Source organism: Coturnix japonica, chromosome 6, assembly GCF_054131305.1.
Source record: "Coturnix japonica strain WE chromosome 6, WE-NBRP24, whole genome shotgun sequence".
Classification (NCBI taxonomy): domain Eukaryota; kingdom Metazoa; phylum Chordata; class Aves; order Galliformes; family Phasianidae; genus Coturnix; species Coturnix japonica.
The window spans coordinates 954,992-978,379 of record NC_140668.1 but is presented as its reverse complement, the minus strand read 5'-3'; the positions used below and the strand labels follow the sequence as shown (position 1 = coordinate 978,379).

General features: G+C 43.8%; 2 protein-coding genes across 6 annotated transcripts in view; one reads left to right on the top strand and one right to left on the bottom strand.

The window, feature by feature from the left end:
- LOC107325881 (butyrophilin subfamily 3 member A3-like) overlaps window positions 1-23,388 on the top strand; it is a 55,594-nt gene that overhangs the window by 19,361 nt on the left and 12,845 nt on the right. The window lies entirely within an intron of this gene.
- LOC107325873 (scavenger receptor cysteine-rich domain-containing protein DMBT1-like) lies at window positions 3,709-19,205 on the bottom strand. Of its 3 annotated transcripts, XM_015887094.3 has the most exons (11): window positions 18,968-19,205; window positions 17,056-17,379; window positions 15,139-15,462; window positions 13,686-14,009; window positions 12,339-12,662; window positions 11,495-11,818; window positions 10,004-10,327; window positions 7,282-7,605; window positions 6,145-6,468; window positions 4,864-5,187; window positions 3,709-4,152 (listed from the first exon to the last, which is right to left on the bottom strand). In XM_015887094.3, the coding sequence occupies exons 1-11, from the start codon at window positions 19,077-19,079 to the stop codon at window positions 4,142-4,144; spliced, it is 3,039 nt and encodes a 1,012-aa protein (XP_015742580.2). In that variant the 5' UTR covers window positions 19,080-19,205; the 3' UTR covers window positions 3,709-4,141. The 3 variants fall into 3 exon arrangements, with proteins under 3 accessions (XP_015742580.2, XP_085406758.1, XP_085406759.1); XM_085550632.1 differs by lacking the exons at window positions 7,282-7,605; window positions 10,004-10,327; XM_085550633.1 differs by lacking the exons at window positions 6,145-6,468; window positions 7,282-7,605; window positions 10,004-10,327.

Genomic DNA, 23,388 nt, shown 5'->3' with positions numbered 1-23,388 from the left:
TCCATTTCTGTTGACAGAAAGGTGCTTATTTTCAAATGGAATATGATGAGCTGCAATCATTCAGCTGAAAAACTGGTCACATCTCATTACCAGACTGTTAGAAGAGAAAAATATCCCCTGCTTCACAGTCATGCCTTATTTATTTGGTAGTAAGAACATCTGTGAGCAGCTGTTGCCAAGGATGAAGCACAGGAAGAGTGTCAGAAATCTCTGACGAACACCATGAGAACTCAATGAGAATTACAACCACTGCCATCGAGCCAGACTGACATGGGTCACAAACACAAGGTCAATATCCCACTAGTTACATGCTTTTTTTGCTCTCTATTTTTTAATCTTAATAAAAATGCTAAGAATTAAAATGTTTGGTTACCTATATACATTACCTGTATTCTATATTTGAAGAGGGCTGCTCCAAAAGTAATGCCTCTTGGTTTAATATTTTGGAGCATGATGCCATAGGCAGGTATTGGTGGGATGTCAGTAAAGGTTGAACTTTGCCACCAATATTCTGTTAAATGTTGTTGCTGTTGACAGATGGCAGCAGAGGGGCAGTCTGATGAAATGGTGTCTGGCATGGAAGTGATTATGAAGCAAAGGGGCGGTATTCGATTCCTCCACGCAGAACAAAAAGGCTTACATTGACATTCATTCATACTTGCTGAACATTTATGGAGACCAATTGGTAGGTGTGAGCACAGAGGGGAGGTGGTGGTTTTCACCATGAGGCATTTCATCAGTAATGAAAGTGACAGCGGTCACATCTGCTTGTGCAGATTTTTATGAGCGTGGCATGCAGGCTCTTGTTCATAGCTCATGAAAATGCATAGCTAATGGTGGTGACTATATGGAATAATAGTGATTTGTAGCTGAGAAACTGCCCTACCAAATAGTGCTATTATGCTTTTTGTACATTTCCCATTTAAATATATGTGAGAAGCATTACTTTCAAAGCAACTCATCTATGCAGCCCAAGACAAGTCCTCTTCACTCAATACAGCCCAGGCGAGCCAAAAGTTTGGACACCCATGCATGTAAAGCAAAGCATCTTAAAACTAGCACATATCCCCTGTGCAACACCTTACCAGCGCAATCACACATTTCTTGCACTGATTTTCTTCTTATCCCTCTGAAATGTTTTGGATTCATCCTTTCCTCAAAGCTTCAGGTGTTTCTCCCCCAGGAAATGCAACAGCCGTGTTGTTATGAAGTGTTATCCCTAGCCATCTTCCCTGGATGCTGAGGAGTTGTGGGTAATTATACTTAATTTTGCTTGGACTTTTATAGATGTATGTATATGTATGTGTATATATATATATATGTGTGTGTGTGTGTGTGTGTGTGTGTGTGTGTGTATGTATGTATGTATGTGTATATATATGTATATATACATATATGTGTGTGTATATATGTATATGTGTGTGTATATATACGTATATATGTGTGTGTATATATACGTATATCTATATATACACACACATTCATAAATATACACATATACATGTTTTCTTACCCTTTGTTAAGTTTTGTTATGTTTTTCTCCCACTTCACCCTGATGTTCTTTGCTGGGAGCATGGTTTTTTTATCCTCAATATCAAAAGAAGTCATCCCAAATATGCAGGAAATGCATTTCAATCCCCTTCAGCAGCAAAGGTGCTAAAGAAGAGGCCAAGGCAGCCAGGTTCTATCCCTTCCCCTTCCCTTTGCATTGTCTGGTAGCCAAGGGGAAGGTTTCCATTGAAAGTGTGTTCGTTCCCCATCAGTAGAAAACTATGGGGAACAAAGTTCTCCCAGCAAGAGCTAAATTAACCTTAATTTTTAGGGGAATAGAGGAGAAAAGAAAATATTCGAGTGATCTCCCTACCCCCCTCCCGCTCCCCACCCTCCCCCCCAAAAAAGGAGTATAAGTGTCTGCTTGTAAATATATGTGTATATAAAAAGCTAAAATGCTCACAGTGAGGCTGTGATAAATGGGGATTTGCAAGGACAGCTGATGGTAACCTGAGCAGCTTTATCAGAGCTGTGCAAACAACGACTCTGTTTGAAAGCAAATGCAAGGACTGGTTTCCTCATTCACTTCTTGCAGGGAAAGCAGTCAGAAACTGGACTTGGAAACCCAGCCCCCCTGCTCTGTCTGGTTGCAGCTGCTTTTTTCTCCTGCTTTTTCACCATAGAAGCTGCACAGGTCTGTTGCCCTAACGCTTTATCAGTCAAGGATGGGGAATAGAAATGAGAAGGAATGGGCAAGAAAATTCATTAGTTAAGATAGAGGTTAGCAGGTAAAGCCAAAGATGCGCATGCAAGCAAAGCACAATATGGAATTAGTACATTCCTTCTCAGCAGCAGGCAGATTTTCAGCCATTTCCAGGGCCCCATCCTGCATAATGATTAATGGGGAAGACAAACACCATAATTTCAAATGTCCCTCCCTTCCTCCTTTTCTTTGTCTCCCATTGCCGAGCTCATCATATAGTATAGAATATCTCTTTGGATCGTTTGAGTTCATCTGTCCCATCCTCTTCCTGCAGCATCAGAGGCTGAAGAATCCTTGTCTCTGTGCAATCCCTGCTCTGCAATGACGACACCTGTGTGCTTTCATTTCATTGCTTTCATCATAAATCCAAACTCAAGCATGACACGGGCTGCTAGAAGGGAAAGTAACTCTGTCCCCATCAGAAGCAGTACAGGACGCATCTCACAGCTTGGGCAACACCTCCTGCTTCACCTCCCTCCCTGCCCTGGGTGTGATTGGATGCTCAGTGCACAGCAGGGCAGACCCAGGAAACTCCAGCCATAGTGGGTTGAGATACCCTGGGATTTCCCACCCACCAGCACATCCTATGGGACATGATGTGGGATTTAGAGGATTCCCCTCTGGACCAAGCTTCTTGGAGTATCACTGGTTAATGGAGGGTTGGTTCGTCTCATCAACTTCTCTCACTGCTCCAATGAGAAATCAGCAAACTGGGTCTCCTTGCTTCTGCTTCCCATCCCAGCTTGTCCCATCTGTTTTTAGTTTGGAAGACTGATGTGAGAGCTTGCTTCAGTGGGTCTTATCTCCAAGCTGCTCTCTGCCTAAATGCCCCAGTCGCAGATGAACAAGACCCCCAGGCCCTATTACATTTCCCCCTCGGGCTTTCAATCACTGAGCGTTCCTTCCTCCCCATCTTCCAGCATCCTGCTCCTATGGAGAAGTTCAGAGCCCTTGAGCACATCCTCCTTAGCTCACTCCAATCTCAGAGCATGGGAACTGAGATCACCAACAAGGCAGGTGTGACTATCTGCTATCCTACCTCTGTATAATAACCACCAGGCATTATCTTGAGGAAGTCCCTGAAGCATAAGCATGAATTCAAGAGCAGAAAAACATAGTGTGCATGGAGTATGGTGGAGAGGAAGCTGCAGTGAGTATAAGGAAGTGGAATGGAGGTAGGAGAATCCATGTCCTGGGCTGGTGCCAATGGGAAAGTAATGAAACCGTGCTGTGAACATCTTGCAGAAAAATAGAAAGAAAACAACAGTCCTGGACAAATGTTCTTGCTTACACAAGAAAAAGGAAACCCCATAGGCTCCCACTACAATTTTTGCTGCAGTGTCTGAGATTGCACAGTTACAGAAGGTTTAAGACTGGAAGGGACCGAGAGGTCTTTTTATCTAGGGCAAGGGGGGATGGATTTTAAGTAAAATAAGGAAGATTTTGGTCAGGTATTAGGAGAAAATTCTTTACTCAGAGGATGATGAAGCTGTCCAGAGATGTTGTGGGTGCCGCAATCTTGGAGGTGCACCCTCACCTCCAGCAGTGTTTGAGCTCTGTGATATAAGGATGTAAAAGTATTAGAGTGCCTAAAGGTGGGCTATGAAGTTGAGGAAGGATCTGGAGGGAAACAAGTACATTAGAATGCTCATAGGACATCTCCTGTGCCAAAGCCTGTTACTCCTCATTAGCTGAAGGGGACCATCATGCTTCTGATTTGGGTACATCAGCTTGGTGCTTACAGTTCAGTGAGATAGATCTGAGTGTCTTGATTGGCTTCTGTTCTGGGTGCACTCTGGCCTTCAAAGCTGTCTTTTGTTTGGGTAGAGTAAATGTCATACGCGTTTGCCAACACTGTCATCTCTCTTCTCCACGCATCTGCAATGTTTAGATTCCACCTGGAAAGAAATGCATGCAATCCAGACCTGTAAAACTAGCTTGCTTTTACCCTGCAAGATCACTTAAAGTTGGTAGTATGCATATAATAGTGTTAAAGAACAACTGAATCATTGAATCTTAGAATCCCAGAATGGCTTGGCTTGGAAGGCACATGACAGATCATAGAATCATAGGACAGCAGGAGTTGGAAGGGACTGTGAAGATCATTGAATTAATCACATTAAAAATAGGATTGTGGAACTACATAATCATAAAACCATAGGATCATAGAATCATAGAATCATAGAATCATAGAATCATAGAATCATAGAATCATAGAATCATAGAATCATAGAACAGCTTGTGCTGGAAGGGACCCATCCAGTTCCTGAACAAACTAAAACAGGGGAGATTTAGATTGGATATTAGAAAATAGCTCTTTATGGTGCAGGCAGAGAAGCAGTGGCACAGATAGCCCAGAGAGGTGGTGGATGCCCCATCCTTGGAGACATTTGAAGGTTGGACCATAATCTGAGCAACCTCATCTAGCTGTAGACATCCCTGTTCATTGCAGGGGTGCTGGACTAGATGAACATTAAAGATCCATTCCAGCTCAAATGATCCTATGATTCTAAGGCTGTGAAAGAATGAAGAGCCACCAGCCCTAAAACCCAGATTTGAGGCATAGTAGCTACTAATGCCTTGCAGGATGGGGCATGCATTAAGGTTACCAGAGCATACGACGCCTGCATCTTCTCCATGGTTGCAGTTATGGACTCCCCAAGGCCTTGCTGCACACTCAGAGAGCGTTGATTCCCTGCTGGAGCATTTCACATCATCCAGCCAGATACGTCCATAGCCTTGCCCAAAATAAGCAGATCCTGGGGCTGACATGGCTGTTCCACAGCCCAGCTGCTGGCACACAACTGCAGCATCACTCAGGTCCCAGCCATCATCGCACACTGTTCCCCACTGCTGGCTGTGAAGCACCTCAACTCTCCCAGCACAACGATTAGGGCCGTTCACCAGCCGGAGAGGAGCTGCTTCTGCAGTGCCTGCACATTAAAGCAAGATCAAAGGAGAAATGCACACATAAATACCCTGCACCTAAACCATAAACCCTGCTGAGAATAGATACAGTGTCCCTGTACCAACCAAGGCATCCAGTGGATGAAGAGAACGTTCTGGGTTCTCCCATAGTCAACCTCAGCCTCTCCATCTTGCTCTGCATTGCTGAAATACCTTGCTTAGGGCTTCACATTGCTGTTTCACTCTCCCAGTTGTTGTCCACAACACCTGGTGTGCAATGAACCAATCTCACACACACAGACAAGGTGTTGGTTTACTATGAAGATGGGGTTAATTTTCCTTTCTGCTGACTACACTAGTCATGATGATTATTTAATCACATTTAGTTTGCACATTTCAGTGATGTCCCCCATCTTTGAGTACAAGCTTAGTAGCCAAATTATCATCAAGAGTTTCGTTCAGTAGTTTCAGGTGTGATCATCTGATCCTAGACAAAAGCCTGGATTTGCTGTATCTAAGGGAGCCCAATGGAGGAATTCATCCCTTCCTAGCAGACATGTTTCCAATATAAACTATTATTGAACTAAACTACTATCGAACCACTTTCTGACACAGTACACTATCCTTGCTCCTTGCAAACAGCAATCTGCCCTGCCAAGCTCTGAAATTAAAATCTAATGTTGTCTATAAACATTACAGATGAAACCCAGACAAATGGAGATATTTGAGGTATGGGAGGCACAGCTGGATACAGCTATCAGGTGGAATTTTGCTGTTTCTAACCCAATAATCATGGACCAGATTCTGATGGTAACTGTGAACCATGGTCAGGGCCATGCACACTACACAATGTTTATAGACCACAGCGACTGATGGCAGACATTAGGAGTAGCCCGAGCTCAGAGAAGACCTTCTACTGAGACTGAAAATCATTTTTCCATGTTTCCCAATGCTTTTGAGACTGAGAAATAGGTAGGAGTTACCTGAGCACACCACACCAGCATCTTCTCCGTGTTTGCAGTTATGGGATCCCCAGGCCTGGAACTGGCACTGCGAGAGGGCAGCCTCTGTCCCTACACAACTGACATCATCCATCCAGATGGGATCAGACCCTTGTCCAAAGCGAGCTGAGCCAGGTGCTGATAGTGCTGCCCCACAGCCCAGCTGCCTGCACACAACATTGGCTTCTGCTTTATCCCAGCCATCATCACACACGGTTCCCCACTGATGGTCATGAAACACCTCGACTCTCCCAGCACAGAGATTTGGGCCATTCACAAGTCGGATGGGAGCTGGTTCTGTAATACCTGACCAAAAGAGATAGCAGTCACAGGAACACAAGGAGAAATCCACAGCACACAAGAAATCCAAGGGACATGGACAAGCCACAAGAACCAAGTGATGTTCATCAAAGCCAGACACAGGGTGCTGTACTTGGGTTGGGGCCATCCCAGATACACATACAGACTGGGAGAAAAACTTGTTGAGAGCAGGGCTGCAGAGAAGGACTTGGGTGTTCTGGTGGGTGAAAAACTTAACAAGAGCCAGCAGTGTGCACTCACAGCCTGGAAGCTGACAGTTCCCTGGGCTGCTTTTACAGAGGGGTGGCAGTGGAGATGAGGAGGGGATTGTTCCCTGCTCCTCCTGCTCGCTCTTCTGCAATACTGCATCCATGTCTGCAATAACCAGCACAGGAAGAGACTATTTCCAGGAGGATATGAAGATGCTCATAGGACTGGAGCACCTCTCCTATGGACACAGGCTGAAGGTGTTGGGATTGTTCAGCCTTGAGGAGGCTGAGGGGGAGGGGGGATCCTATCAACACTTGTAAATATCTAATGAGCAGGTTTCAATGGTTGGGACCAGACTCTTTGTGCTTGTTCTCAGACAAGGGTCAATGATACCCAGGCAGTCCTATCTGAACATGAGATAGAACTTACTATGAGCATGACAGAGCCCTGGAACAAGCTGCATAGGAAGGCTGTGAAGTCTCTGGAGATATTAAAACCTTCCTGGATGATTTCCTGTGCAATCTACTGTGTGAAAATTCCTCTAGCAGGGGGATATCCAGAGGTCCCTTCCAGCCTCTGCAAGTCTGTGATTCTGTGAATTAACAATACCTGAGCAAACCACACCAGCATCCTCCCCATGGTTGCAGTTGTGTTCTCCCCAAGGCCTGACTCGACACTCAGTGAGGGCAGTTTCAGATCCTGCACAGTTCATGTCATCCAACCAAATCTTTCCAGTTCCTTGCCCAAACTGAGCAGAGTCAGTGGCTGAGGTGGCTGCTCCACAGCCCAGCTGCCTGCAGACCACTTGAGCATCTGATAAATCCCAGCTGTCGTCACAGATGGTCCCCCATTGCTGCTCATGAAACACCTCGACTCTTCCAGAGCAGAAATTTGATCCATTCACCAGCCGGATTGGGGCTGGTTCTGGAACACCTGAGACATGAAGGAAAGATCAGATAAGTCTTTTTGGTAAAGATACTCTTCATAGGCTTATTAGAAAAGATTGTGGACACTAGTTGGTTTAGTATAATATCCAGGGACAGGCATTGAGAAGAAGGTTCAATGCTATTGCTTTTCCCCACTCTTGCCCCAGAGGTCAAGAAGTATCACTGCCCTAAACTAAGGAAAATACATGTTAGTTCTCACTCCTAAACATGAGCAGCTTTAAGGCTTTTTCTCTGTCTTTTACAAGGCAGATAGCAATGCCCAGACAGCAAATGAAGGCAGTTCCAGTGCCCAAGGGAAAAAGACGCTATCCAGGAACATGGTGAGAAAACTGGGGTATGATTCACTTCAGACAGACTTCAGCTTTCAGTGGCTCATTTAGTTTCCTGTGCATTGGTACCTATTGCCATTTGAGATGCCTGCTGTATCGCAGACATGCCAATGAGTCTTGCTTAGTATCTTAGGAGATGGGCAGCCTTTGGTATCTGCAATTAGAGACTGGATGGGACATCACAGGATGTCTGTTATTGCTGGACAAAGGGAAGGCAACTGATGTCATCTACCTGGATTTCTGCAAGGCTTTTGACATGGTCCCCCACCACATCCTTCTCTCTAAATTGCAGAGATGTAGATTTGATGGGTGGACTATTCGTTGAATAAGGAATTGGTTGGATGGTCACAGTCAGAGGGCTGTGATCAATGGCTTTATGTCTGGATGAAGCCTGGTAACGAGTGTTTAAATGCCCCAAGGCTCGGTCTTGAGACCAATACTCTTTAATATCTTGATCATTGACATAGATGATGGTATTGAGTGCACCTTCAGCAAGTTTGCTGATGACAGCAACCTGATCAGTGTGGTTGATAGATTAGAAGGAAAGAATGCCATTCAGAGGGATCTTGATCAACTCAGAAGGTGGGCCCTTGTGAAGCTAATGAGGTTCAGCATAGAGAAGCACAAGGTTTTGCACCTCAATAATCCCAGTTATGTGTGTAAACTGGGAGAACTCCTTGAGAGCAGCCTTGTTGAGAAGGATTTCAGGGTCCTGGTAGGTGAAAAAGTTAATATAAGCCATCAGAAGAGGGGTGGACAGGAGGGTGAGGGAGTTAGCTGTCCCCCACTATTCTGCCCTCCTCGGTCCTCAGGAATAGTACTGCATCCAGGTCTTGGGCCTCCAAGACAGGAAAGATGTGGAGCTTTTGGAGAGGGACCAGAGGAGGGCCACAAAGATGATCAGAGGGCTGGAGCACCTCTCCTATGAAGACAATATGAAGGAGCTGGGCTTATTCTGCCTGGAAGAGAGAAGACTGCATGGAGATATCATTGTGGTGTTCCAGTATTTCAAGAGAATTGATAAACATGAAGGAAGTCAACTTTTTACATGGGTAGTGATATGAAGAAATGAATTGGCTTTAAACTAGAGGAGGGAGATTTAGATAAAAGGTCAGGGGGAAGTTTTTAGCTGAGAGAGTGGTGAGGTGCTGGATCAGGTTGACCATAGAGTCTGCCTGTGCCCCATCCCATGATGTGTTAAAGACCAGGTTAAATGGGGCCCTTGGCAATCCGATCAAGTATTTGATCTCATGGTTGTCAAACCTGCCTGTGACAGGTTGGTAGAAACTTGTTGATACTTGAGGTTCCAGCCAACCCAAGCTATGCCATGATTCTGTGAACTCATATGACACAAAACTAGTTATTTTTGGAAGGAAACCCCCTTTTACAACACCATCAAAGAACCTCATTTCCCTTTGTAGTCATAGAAAGGAAATAAGCACTATTAGGTTGAACTTGTTTTAATCTGCTTTGGGAATGTCATCAGGATGGGGAAAATCCTGCTATGGGCTGTGCTAAGTCTTCGCTGGCTGCAAAAGGACAATGATGAATTCAAAGAGAGGCATCTGTGCTTACACAGCAAATCCACAGGGTATTCTCCAGATGTGGATAAGTAATTGTAGAGAAATATGTTATCTCCAGTGAGAGCAATTCAAAAGCGAACCATTTTGGGGGGATAAAATGATGAAACATAGAGTGAAGAAGAGTTAATTAAATGACAATTCCTCACAAAGCTACATAAAGGACTGAGGGTGACACTCTTAAGTGTCATGTTGTTCCAAGAAAGACGTGGCTTAGTATAAAAGGGAGTGCTGTCTACAAGATATCCAAACCATTATCCCTTCAGAGATAATCAGCACTGCCAAAGCCTCAGCTTGATTAAAGATTAGAAGAAATATGCCCAGCAGCCATGGAGATAACTGGGAAGAAGAAGAAGCTTGAAAACATTTCTCTGGTTTTAGAGTTATAAGATGGGCAGAGGGCACCCTGTGGCGTTTCAAGCATCCCTCCACATACCTTAAGCCTCAGTCAGAAAGTGGCGTAAACGAGACTTACCCAAGCACACAACACCAGCATCTTCTCCATGGTTACAGTTATGGGCTCCCCACAGACTGATCTCACATTTAGAAAGGGCAGTTTCAGCTCCTGTGCAATTCACGTCATCCAACCAGATAGGGCCAGACCCTTCTCCAAAAGAAGCTGAAGTTGCAGTGGATAGAGCCCTCCCACAGCCCAGCTGCCGGCAAACAACTTCAGCATCACTTATGTCCCAGTTGTCATCACACACGGTTCCCCACTGATGGCCATAAAAAACTTCAACTCTCCCACTGCAGCGACTTGGCCCACCCGTTAACCGCAGTGGAGCATCTCTTGGTATGTCTGAAGAAAACAGAGAGGGCAGGGATGTGTGTTATGGAGTTGCTGCTGGCCTGATTAAAAGTAAGGTCAAGTGCACTGTGAGTGAGGGTCTAGTGACATCCAGGATGCATTTATTCTGTTGCCTGATGTGGGGATGTCTTTGCCAGTTCAAAACTATGAACACAAGAGACTGTGTACCACCATATTCTGCTGAATGTAAGTAGGATGAAATACAACGTAAGTTAGTATGATTTATCAAAGGTCTGGGAGCCTTAGTCCTTAGTGTTTGTGCAGCCTCACTTTAAATACGGTATACAGTTCTGGGCTCTAGAATATAAAAAGAATATTATGGTATTGAATGCATGCAAGGTAGGGCAATGCTCTTTAGAAGTTTGGAAGGCATGCAAGAAGTGGCTGGAGAATACAGTATGGAGGAGACCAAGATGTGATCTCCTTCCTACTCAAATATTCTGTTCTGTACTATTCCATTCCATTCCATTCCATTCCATTCCATTCCATTCCATTCCATTCCATTCCATTCCGTTCCACTCCACTCCACTCTGTTCCATTTCACTCTAATCCATTCCATTCCAATGTATTCTATTCTATTTTACTCCACTGCATTCCATTCCGTTCCATTCCGTTCTGTTCCATTCCATTCCACTCCACTCCACTCCACAACATTCTATTCTATTCTATTCTATTCTATTCTATTCTATTCTATTCTATTCTATTCTATTCTATTCTATTCTATTCTATTCTATTCTATTCTATTCTATTCTATTCTATTCTATTCTACTCCACTGCATTACACTCCATTCCATTCCATTCCATTCCATTTTACTTTACTCCACTCCCTTCCATTCCATTCCATTCCATTCCATTCCATTCCATTCCATTCCATTCCATTCCATTCCATTCCATTCCACTCCACTCCACTCCACTCCATTCTGTTCCTTTATCTTTCTAAGACAAGGACAACTTCTCGGTACAGGAACAGTTACACATTTTCCAGAAAAGGAGCAATTTCAAAGAAATATCCCATCAGATGACAGGGAGCTCCAAACACACTCAGGAATTCAGGCCCGCATCATCATCAAGACGATGTTTGCAGCTATGCTGGCACACAAATAATCCTCATAGAAAAAGAAATCCTCCCTGTAACACAGAGGCATAAGCAGGAGTTACCTGAGCACACCACACCAGCATCTTCTCCATGTTTGCAGTTATGGGATCCCCAGGCCTGGAACTGGCACTGCGAGAGGGCAGCCTCTGTCCCTACACAACTGACATCATCCATCCAGATGGGATCAGACCCTTGTCCAAAGCGAGCTGAGCCAGGGGCTGATAGTGCTGCCCCACAGCCCAGCTGCCTGCACACAACATTGGCTTCTGTTTTATCCCAGCCATCATCACACACGGTTCCCCACTGATGGTCATGAAACACCTCGACTCTCCCAGCACAACGACTTGGACCATTCACGAGACGGATGGGAGCTGGTTCAGCAGCACCTGCACCAAATACAATTGCAAGATGTTTGGGATCATTACGTGTCTCAAGAGTTCTGTGGACAAGCCAAAAAAATGCTCACGGGGGTCTGGTATCAAACTGCAGGTCTCTTCCTCAACAACAGGGCACAGAAATAGGTGTAGTACCTGAGTGTTGTGAATACTGAGTGCTAACTCAATAGCCTTGACATACCCAGCTGTCAGGGTTCAATATCCAAGTCCACAGTGTTTTAGTCCCTGTGAGAGCTCAAGCTGCTCCCTGGAGCCTGGCTCCATAACTGTCTTGGACAAAAGGGGATAACACAGACCTTCTCCATGACTCACATCCCTTTGGTATTAACTTGAGACACGGTATCCAGGTGAAATACAGCCTTACCATCAACATACCACTCTCCTTTTATCTCAGCCTATAACTTCATGATTAGCACTCATCCTCCTTGCCCCAAGGAGATTCCAGATCTACCAGCACCCTCCCACAAACACATTGGCTGCATCATACCCCACATACAGTGGGATTCAGTACCTGAGCACACCACACCAGCATCCTCTCCATGGTTACAGTTGTGGTCACCCCAAGGTTTGGCTCGACACTCAGTGAGGGCAGTTTCAGATCCTGCACAGTTCACGTCATCCAACCATATTTTTCCAGTTCCTTGCCCATACTGAGCAGAGCCAGGGGCTGAGATTGCTTCCCCACAGCCCAACTGCCTGCAGACCACTTGAGCATCTGCTAAATCCCAGCTGTCATCGCAGACGGTCCCCCATTGCTGCTCATAAAACACCTCGACTCTTCCAGAGCAGGAATTTGATCCATTCATCAGCCGGACTGAAAGAAGCTCAGCAAACCCTGTAATGGAGATATAGTGAAGCCATCAGTTTTCTGTGCTTTCCTTCATATTCTGGTCCATGCTGATCATGTCTGGACAGCAGTGGCGTGGCATGGACATTGCTTATTTTTTCCATATGAGACCAGCAGATCCTTACAGCAGTTTTGTCCCATAGAATAGCGGTCTCTGGTTCCCTCTCCTACTGACTAGTCTCATAAGCATCAGCCAACTGATGTGAAGTCAACTCTCGTTCTGAATTTAATATCTTCATTTTGCTACCAGAGAGGTGGTGGATACCCCATCCCTGGAGGTATTTAAGGCAAGGCTGAATGTGGCTCTGGGCAGCCTTGTCCAGTGACTGGCAACCTTGACCAATAGGGCGATTGAAACGAGATGTTCTTTGGGGTTCTTTTCAACCCAAGCCACTCTGTGATTCTATGTTTCTATGGTTTTTTTGTTTGTCTGATCTTTGAAAGATAAATTCCTTTTCTCAAACTAAGCAGACACTGATGGGAACTGCTCAGGACTGGCAGAGCAGTGGACAGGAAGACCTACAGCCATCCATAATGTTATGTTTTTGAATGTGTAAAGGAATGGTACAGAAGACAGAAGAATGGTGGAACTTGAGAACTTGGTCAGTTGGGGCCATGGCTGACTTATGCAGTAATGCTCCTTGTACTTCATGTACTCTTCTCAACACAATACAGTAGGGACAACACAATAAGGACAACACAATAAGAATACAACACAATAAGAATAACCCAGTTATTGGGTTGTAGAGTAACTGATATGTGAACACACCTCACAGTGAGGTGCCTTCCCTCTGTGTACCACTATCTGTGGTAGCAAACTGCCCTCTGGAAGCACCCCATTAAAAAGACCTGCATATGGAAGGACAAGCTGTAATTGCTCATGGAGATAGCCACATCATTTTGAAGCCCTTTGTGCTGCTTTCTTTGCAAGCACCTATTAGTGCTGAAAGACCTGGGTTCCAGAGTAACCCAAGACAGCTTACTCCTTAATGCTCATTGTGTTAAGGGTACCTGCACAGACCACGCCAGCATCTTCTCCATGGTCACAGTTATGTCTTCCCCAGGAACTGGCTTTGCATGTGGAAAGGGCAGCTTCAGTCCCTGTGCAGCTGACATCATCAAGCCAGATTTGGTCAGATCCTTGCCCAAAGTGAGCCCCATGGGGAGCTGATAAGGCCTTCCCACAACCCAGCTGCCTGCAAACAACTTCTGCATCAGCCAAGTCCCAGCCATCATCACACACAGTTCCCCAGCGCTGTCCATAGAACACCTCAGTTCTCCCAGAGCAGTGGGTTGACCCATCCACTAATCGGAGCGGGGCTGGTTTTGCAAAACCTACAGGAAGGAAAAGAAATAATAAAGGCCATGGAAATATCTCATGCAGAATCTGGCTTGTCTTTTCTCCATTTGTCAGTGAACATAGTGCTTTTCATTCCATGACGTTGTGACATGGAAAAATATTGTGCATAGGAGCAGCACAAGCACTTCCTCCATCATCACAGCATGAGATGTTCAGCAGCATCCCTATTCAGGCTCCCAAAGGCTCCACTGTGGGGTCAGTTCACTTAAATGCTTTTATTAATGATCTGGATGCAGGACTTGAACACATACCAAGTTCACAGGTGGTGCTAAACTAAGAGAGGTTGACTCACAGAAATCTTGACAGGGAGGTCCTGTGAAATGAGAGAGCAACCACCAACTGCATGAAGCTTAAGAAGAACAAGTGTAAGATTCACATTCTGGGAAGGGGAACCCTGGAGATATGCAAAGACTGGTGGATGAGAGGCTGGAAAGCCTCTGTATGTGGCTATAAAGTTGACAGCCTTATTAGTGCCTCACTGTTGGAAAGGCTGAGGGAAACAGACTCCTCTCCCTCTAGTGATGCCCAAGCAATCACAGCATTGGTAATAACTGACCTAATTTCTAATGGTAAACACATTGTGGAATATGTTGCCTCTGTTTGGCCAGACAGCTCTTGAACTGGGATGCAGTGGGTGTCTCTGGGCATGATGAAGGATGGACCTTGGGTTTATGGTTGTCTTCAAGGACTTGATGCTAAACACACTTGGAGAGACAACATGCACCATGGTAGCTCCTTGCCTAATGCAACAGTTTGGGGGGTACTTAGGAAGGAACTAAATCCACTGATAGAGCAGTGAGATGATGGGACCACTAAAGGCAGTGAGAGAATATTCTCTATCAAAGCCTTATTGTCCATGTCCTATACTGTGGGAGTGTACAAATAGTTCCTTCACCAACACTGCTCTACCAGTGGTTCATGTAGTGGAAAATTCTTATTACCAAGAAGACGCAAGATCGTTTTAGTACAAACCACCTTTTACCTTTTGGTTCTCTTGAACACTGGGGTTCTCTGTGCTCCAAAGGGAACAGAGCTCCCTACAGCATCTCCAGCATATCTCCAGATGCCACAAAACTCACTTGTGTCATGTAGGATGAGAGTTACCTGAGCATACAACACCAGCGTCTTCTCCATGCCCACAGTCATGTTTTCCCCAAGGTTTTGCAGTGCATTCAGACAGGGCAGCTTCAGTTCCTTTACACATAACATCATCAAGCCAAATGGGGTCAGATCCTCTTCCAAAATAAGCTGAGGAAGTCGCAGATATGGCTGTCCCGCAACCCAGCTGACGGCACACAACTTCAGCATCAATTAGATCCCAGTGGTCGTCACAGACCGTTCCCCATTGCTGGCCATATAGCACCTCCACTCTCCCAGAGCATTGATTTGTACCATTCACTAATCGCAGTGGAACTGTTTTGTTGTTTCCTGCATTAAAAGGTAACAAAAAATAAGAGAAAAAAAATCAATCAACCAGCACCATCAAAACAAACAAAACTGGATCAGGGCTTGCACTATGAAAGAGCCTGTAGGGAATGAAGAATAATTGTCCACTGTTATCATCCAGAGCTTGAAAAGACTGATGAGAAACATATTCTGAATTTGTTTCTGTGTCTTCAGACTTCCCAATCAGAGAGATTAATAGATTGGATTTGGAATTCTTTATAAAGCAGGGACAAAACCCACACTGGGGTATTACACCAAAGGAACCGACAACAGATTAAGACACCCTTATGTCTTACACACTCCTTGGTTTCTCCTTGAGAGATGGGTGCTGATATTTTATGATGTTTGCTCCGAAAGTAATGCCTCCTGCTTTATTATGTTGACCCACAACATCATTTTGTGGTTGGACTTGATGATCTTGCAGGTCTTTTCCAGTTCTATGATTCTATGATCAGAGGCTGATGGTGGTAGTATGGAAGTAGAAGTTGACCCTTCCCACCAATACTGCATAATATTTTGTTGCTTTATGAGTGCAGAGGGTTAGCCTGACAAAATGACATCAGTCATGGAAGCGCGTATGAAGCAAAGGGGAGCATTTGAATTCTTCCATGTGGAAATAAATTGCACCCATTGACATTCATCATTGCATTATTAAGACCAAACAGTGGATGTGAGCAGAGTGAGGTGCTGAGTGGTGTGTTTCAGCCCTAATGCCATCTTAGCAGATGTGAAACAGTGGATCATCTACACTGGCGCTCTCTAGTTAGTTGGTGGTGTCTCATTTGGTTTGATTTGGTTGCTCACACCGGTCATCAACAATGCTGGCAATGCCACAAGTGTGTCTAAGTCTTAATATGGAGTTGAATCCCATTTTAGATCAATCAAGAAATGTGCATTTGGAAACTTGGTTCCTTGTTCACTGAATGGAGCAGAGTCTTTGGAACAGCCTCATGAAAGAAAGCAATGGGACAGCCTCATGGGCAGCCCATCCACCTTGTGTGCCATTTGATTGTGCTTTATTTCCCAATTAACCACAGTGTTAACCATCAAACCTTCCCCATTCCCCATTGCTCAGCATTCACCAGCACCATGTTGTCACGTCCAGGTCACACCTGACACGAGGACAAATGGCCCACAACTGAATTTCTCATCTCAGTGCCATTTTGGAGAATAAATGTGTCCACTGGTGGTACTGTCCCAAAATATGAGTGGAAAGATGTCACAAATGCTCAACTTCCATGGCATATTTTAGCTATAATATTCATGCATGGAAAACTTATGCATCCAGATGAGGTTCATTTCAGCTTCCTTCCTCGTTTACTCTATGGTTATGGCATGAGAAGCAGAGCAGAACACAGCAGGAACAGAACAGCAGCACCACTATCACTCAAATTAACTGCCAAAAGAACTGAGATGGATAACACTGTCTTTGGCATGGTTCATGTCAGTTCTAAAACAGTCATCTACATATAATCTGAATCCTAAGAGCAACACTGAAAAGTAAAATGCTGCCAACAGGCTTAAAAGCCTCTTTCTACATAGAACTCTACAGGGAGTGGTGGAAACACGAGTTACCTGAGCACACAACACTGGCATCTTCTCCATGATTGCAGTTATGCTCTCCCCAAGGTCTGGTCCTGCATGCTGAAAGGTCAACTTCTGTACCATTGCATTTCATGTCATCCAACCAGATAGGACCAGATCCTTCACCAAAATGAGCCGAGCCAGGAGCAGACAGTGGTTTACCACAGTCCAGCTGCCTACATACAACCATGGCATCAGATAGGTCCCAGCTATCATCACACACAGTTCCCCACTGTTGATTCCAAAGCACCTCAAGACGCCCTGCACATTGGTTGGGGCCATCCACGAGTCTGATGGGAGCAGAATTGGCAACACCTGAGGTCAAGGCAGAAAATGAACACAAAACAGGTTTTGGTTGATGGTGGAGAATGTAACATCTTGCTCTTGTAGGAATAATGCCATTTTAGATTTGGCTGGGGAAGGACTGCTTGTCATATTAACCATTGGTGCTTCCAGCAGAAACATGGAAAGAAATGCTTGCTGGCTCATTTGTGGTGCAAATATCTTACACAGATGTTGCTGGGACATCTGATGAATCTTTGCTTTATCTACAAGAAGCTGCAAGCTCTTCTTGTCCATGCACAAGACCACGAGTCCTTGTATTGTGCAGGTTATGGAAGGAAGCTTTTAGCTCACATCTTGGAGTACAAGTTAGGATTTCAACATCAAATGAAAAATATTTAGGATTTCTGACAAAAAACCTTGATTGAACTGCCCTAAACAGTCTTCATGAGTGTAAGAAAACTCCAGACTACTATAGGGACCCAAGCCTGGCAGAGGGTGACAAAGTTCCCCCTTATTCAGAAAGATAGTTATGGTGCTTAAATTGTGGCCATTGGTGCTGCTTCACATAGCATTATATATTTACACCATAGGGTTTATGTCAAGGATTGCTATATAAAAGCTTGCCAGGTCCATTCTTCTATACTACTGGAAAGAACATCTATTTTCCTTTCAAGCTTTAAGCTGCCAAATTATATTCCTTGATCCTTTACAATTCTGACTCCATCCTTTTCTCATCCTAGTCTGTGAAGCAGCCTTTATCCAGATAATCCTTATCCAATTATTTTACTACTTTTTGTTCAAGGATTTGACTGTGCAGGTTTACAGGATATAAATGCAGCTGCTCTAAGTACTGGCACTGACAGAGAGGCATGCCATGCTTATTTGTTCTTAGGTCCTGGCTCAAATCCAGTCTGTGAGTGTAGAAGAGAGGCAAAGAAAACAGGATTACATTCTGGATTACAACAGTCTACCAAAGGAAGATCTGTCCTTGTGCTTGCATTGATTTATTCTCAGGGTTTGTATCTGAATGTTTGCATTCATAACGCCTCTAAATCTCCAGGTGATCTTTGGAAGCCAGATGATGATGTCTAATGCCATCTTTTTTTTTTTACTTCAGAAAGTTCATGCCCTTTTCCTGCACCAGAAATTCAATTAATCATAGAATATCTTGGCTTGGGAAGAACATTAAAGACTATCTCATCCCAACCCCCTGCCATTGGGCAAGGACACCTCCCACAAGAATACATTGCTCAAAACCTCATCCAACCTGGCCTTGAATGCCTCCAAGAATGGAGCACCCTCATCTTCTCTAAGCAGCCTGTTCCAGTGCATCATGACCCGTATAGTTAAGAGTTTCTTTAGTATATCTAACGTAAATCTACTCTCTTTTGATTTAGAACTACTACCTTTTGTCCTACCACTACATGTCCTTGCGAAAAATCTCTCCCCATCTTATAAGTCTCCTCTAAGCATTGAAAAGTGACAACAAATTCTCCACAGATCCTTGCCTTCTCCAGACTAAAAGACACCAATGAAGATATGAGAGGGGTCATCATGAGCACCATTTATCAGACCATATCTGGAACTCCATTCTACAGGAACAAAGGAGGAAACTTACCACAAAGCCATACAAGGAGGAAAAGCATTGTTTCCATTCTGGTTCCAGCAAAGGCAAACAGATTGCTGATGTGGGCATGCCTAGATGGGAAAAGATTTTCTGGTGGTCCCATGGCAGCAGCAGAGACCTTGTACGACCTGATCCCTGAAGGCCTTGGATGGGCAACGTAGAGCAGAAATATTGTCCTTGGAGGAGAGATAAAGAGCTTAGAGTTGGTGACTGGCTGGCTGGGCAGGAGAAAATAGAGAAAGGACAAAGACAGAGGTAAATGACAAATATTCCTTGCTCTGACTCCTCCCCTTAACTAGCCTCTCCCTTTTCATCTGTTAGAGCACTAACCACCTCTGCTTCCTTGCATCTCCTCATACTGCTCCTCTCCTTCTATTTGCCAACATATTGAGGAAAAATAAACCACACCAAAAAGAACCCAATCTTTTGTCCTGTCAGTGTTTTAGTAAAAAATCAAATAGTTTCTTTCACTTCTCTGAAACCATCACTTTACTTGCAGGAAGACTTAGAATCGTAGAATGGCTTGGGTTGGAATGGACCTCAAAGCCCACTCAGTTCTAACCCCACTGACTGGTTTCCATCCACTACATCAGGCTGTTGAGGGACCCATCCAACCTGGTCTTGAATACCTTCAGGGATGGGGCATCTGCAATTTCTCTTGGCATCCTGCTCCAGTGTCTCAATCTCTCTGATTAGAAAATTTCCTCCTGACATTTAATCTAAATTTCACTTCTAGTTTAAAATAATTCTCCCTCATCTTATCACTATCAGATCATATAAAACACCTCCCTCTTGTCTCTGAACTCTCTTTAAGTACTTCTTAGAGAAGACAGGAATGACACTTACATCTGTCTTTTTGTTCAGTGATGTCTAGGAGTCTAGGAGTGGGGAGCATATGGAATGAAATAAAATATATTTATATATTTTTAAATAAATTTTGAGGGAGGTCAAACACAAGAACAGGCTGTTCACAGATATTTTAGAGTAGCCAATCTTGGAGATATCCAAAATCTGATTTGACTTGGTCTTTGACATCTGTTCTAGGGTATTCTGCTTGAGCAGGAAGAAGAATGTTTTGCCCCTGTCACCTTTAACTGCTGACTATCAAGTGATTCTATGATGCTATTTCATCATCCTTTGCTTTCTTTCCTTCAGAAGAAATAAACCCACGTCTTTCAGCCTCATCTTACTGATTATGTACTCCTTGCCCCACACTGTTTCAGGTCCTCCTTCAAGCAGCCAGCTCACCTGTTCAATCTCCTTTATGGCTTGTGGTTTAGTGAGGTCCATCTCTTGACAATTTTCTGTGCAAATATACTTCCTCTTCCATTTAGTAGTTTTCCAAACTCTCATAGGCAGATACGTGGAAAAAATAAATAAATAAATAAATAAATAAATAATAAATAAAAAGAATAAGAACAATTAAATATTGAACCTCCTGAAGGATCCAAAGGGTTTCTGTATTCAGGTTTGATCTGTTCCATGGTTTGTCTCAAAGGTAAGTCTTAGCACATTGGAAAGGGACCATACTGAAGAAACCACGAGCCAAGATGGAAGATCTCACAAGATATCAAAATGAAAATGAACAAACTTTTTCTGCTCTTGATGAAATATCAGCAACACCTTTCATGTCTCTAAAGAGAGCCACAAAGTCCTGGTGCCAAGATATTTTGTCATAGGTGCCAATTAAACTCCCTCATGAATTTACATTTTCAATCAAGGTGCCTTTTTCAAGCAGCTATTGTTCCTTCAGATTGTGTTCTGAGCCTTCTGTTTACTATTTACTTCAATTGGCTTTGTAGTTCCTTGTTTACCCTTCAGTCCTATTCGTTTTGACCTTTAGTATAACCCTATATATCATCTGTGTCCTCAGTGAAACCAGTTGGCTGTTGGTCAAACAGTGGAGCAGTTCTGCTTGCCCTTGCTCCTATATCTCCCTCTGCCTTTGGAAATATCCTGATAGGTTTTATCTTCCCTCTGTGTATTTGGAGGAGTGGAGTCTGTTGCACTCTCTCCTAAACTCTTCTCAGGAATGTATGGCATAATCTGTTGAAATGAAGTGCTGCATTACTGAGCTACATTTTCACTTTGAACAGCTTGGGAAGGAAAGGATCATAGTGCTAGATATATAGTATAAGACACACTTGAATGCAAGTATTTAAGCAAGATATGCAAACATTTGAAGTGTGCAATATGATTAAAGATGTCTGATTGCAGCGCATAAGAACAGAGTATAGCTCAAGATCTCAGTGTGGATGGGCTAATTCAAGCAAGACAGAAAGCAACGCTCACTGCTCATAGAACAACTATTCCTTAGTGAATATTTCATGTAAAATCATTTGAGTGGGAAGGCACCTTTAAAGGTCATCTGGTGCAACTCACCTGCAATGAACAGGGACATCTACAGCTGAATTAGGCTGCTCAGGGCCCCATCCAGCCTGACCTTGAATGTCTTCAGGGATGGAGCAGATAATGGTAGTTATCTGGCCAAACCTGGACCCTTGCTAAAGCATCTCAGTCTGGATGTCCTAGGAAATAAGGCTGTGATTTTTTAACGCTATGTAATTTTGCTCATGCATAGAGATAGGTTTTGCTATGGGCTCTGCAGAGGCTTGGGGAAACACAAATCCCTGAACCATCTCTAAGCCAACATCTGCAAAGGCCTTTCCATTTCTTTGATTCTCCCGAAGTCTTTCTGTGGAGTTTGATGTTAAAATGTATATAAAAGTCTATTTGTGAAGCTTTTAGGCCAGGTTTGATGAGGCTTTGAGTAACCTGTTGTGAAAGTTGTTCCTACCCGTGGAAGAGGGTTGGAGTGAGGTGGTTTTAAAGATCTCTTCCAACTCAAGCCATGCAGATTTCAATTGTTTTTAGGAAAACAGAGCCCATGCCACACACACAGACAGTTCCTGTGATACATTTTTCTTTATGCAGAGACTTAGACTGAACTTCTTTAACTTCTAAATCATCGTGATATAGTACACAACTGACCTTGCTTCACTAAAACCCATCACCCAATTTATTCTGTTAGGCTGGATCAGCAGAGGTGCTGTGTCTCATCTGCAAATCTCTTCCTAAACTCTTCTACTACCCTTGCCTCAGGACCTGACAGTGCATATTATCATGTATGAAGAAATTCACTGCATTTGAAGAGTTCCCTTTCTTGGCTGGGAAATAAAGTGGATATTCTACTGGCACATAGACATACCAGTTCATATTTATATTTGATAGGGTGGAGATAGGTTTTTATTTTGTGTAGCATTGTGATTGATGGAGTCTTTTCCAACTGTGGCTCTTTGCTATAGTATCTTCCATCATAGTCAAAGGAGAGAACATTGGTTTCTTATAAAAACCTTCCCATTTTAGCTGCAGGTCTTAGCTCCATAGGGATCCCCAGCTTTCAGGGCATGTGTTGCTTTTCCTCAACATTTTTATCTTAAACAATTGCCAGTCCATAACTTATCCCTACTCAAAACCACACAGGCAACTCAGGTAACCCTAAACTTTATGGCTGTATTCTTTAATGCTGCTACTGACACAGAAATCACTCATTTTGGGGTTTGCTACAGCCTGATTTCAGAGAGGAAAACCATACTGGAGATACAGGATGTGTACACTACACAAATGTTATTGGAGGGTAAACATGGTTCCTATGGGCATGTCGCACATCAGCTTGTCTTTGTGGATGTTTCCATTCAAGGTTCTTGCAGAGCCCTCAGGCACTCATGTAAGCCAGCGAGTAGGTGTGATGAAGCCTGACCCTAAAGCTGTCCATTAAATCAGCAAAAGCCACAAAGGTTCTGAATTAATGCAAACAAAATGTATTTCAGGGAAAGGTCAGGGTGGCCTCATCATGAGACAGGCAGTATAAGCCAAGCCCCAGCAGCCACCTCATGTGGAATTCCCAGTGATATGTGTTTCTTTGCCTCCTTGGGAACTCTAAGACCTTGTAAGTTTAAGCAATTTCATTCTGGCAGATCACTCACCTCTTTTTTTTCTTGTACTTTTCTCTATGGAATGTTGCTCATGGGTTTTTTTTTTGTGAATTGATTCTCTCCTAAATTCATCCTTTTCTTCATTCTCCTCTTCCCTGGAAGGTATGTGCATGCAGATGATTTCATGCACAGGAGCTGACATTAATGATGTGTGTGCACGTGTATGTGAGGAAAGTGTAGTGTGTGTGCCTTTCCACCATGGTGAAGAATGGATTTTCCTTTGCTATGTCATGTTCATATTGTGCTACCTTAGAAGGAAAACCTTAATGCAGCTCCTCTAGAACAACAAGAGTCTGAAAGCCTGGAGGGAGAATGTGGAGTCTGGATCAGTCCAACTCAACTTCAGCAGGTAAAATGGATAAAGGAATAAATAATCCAAACTTTTTGCTGAACCAGTACTAACTTCTGCTGTCCTTA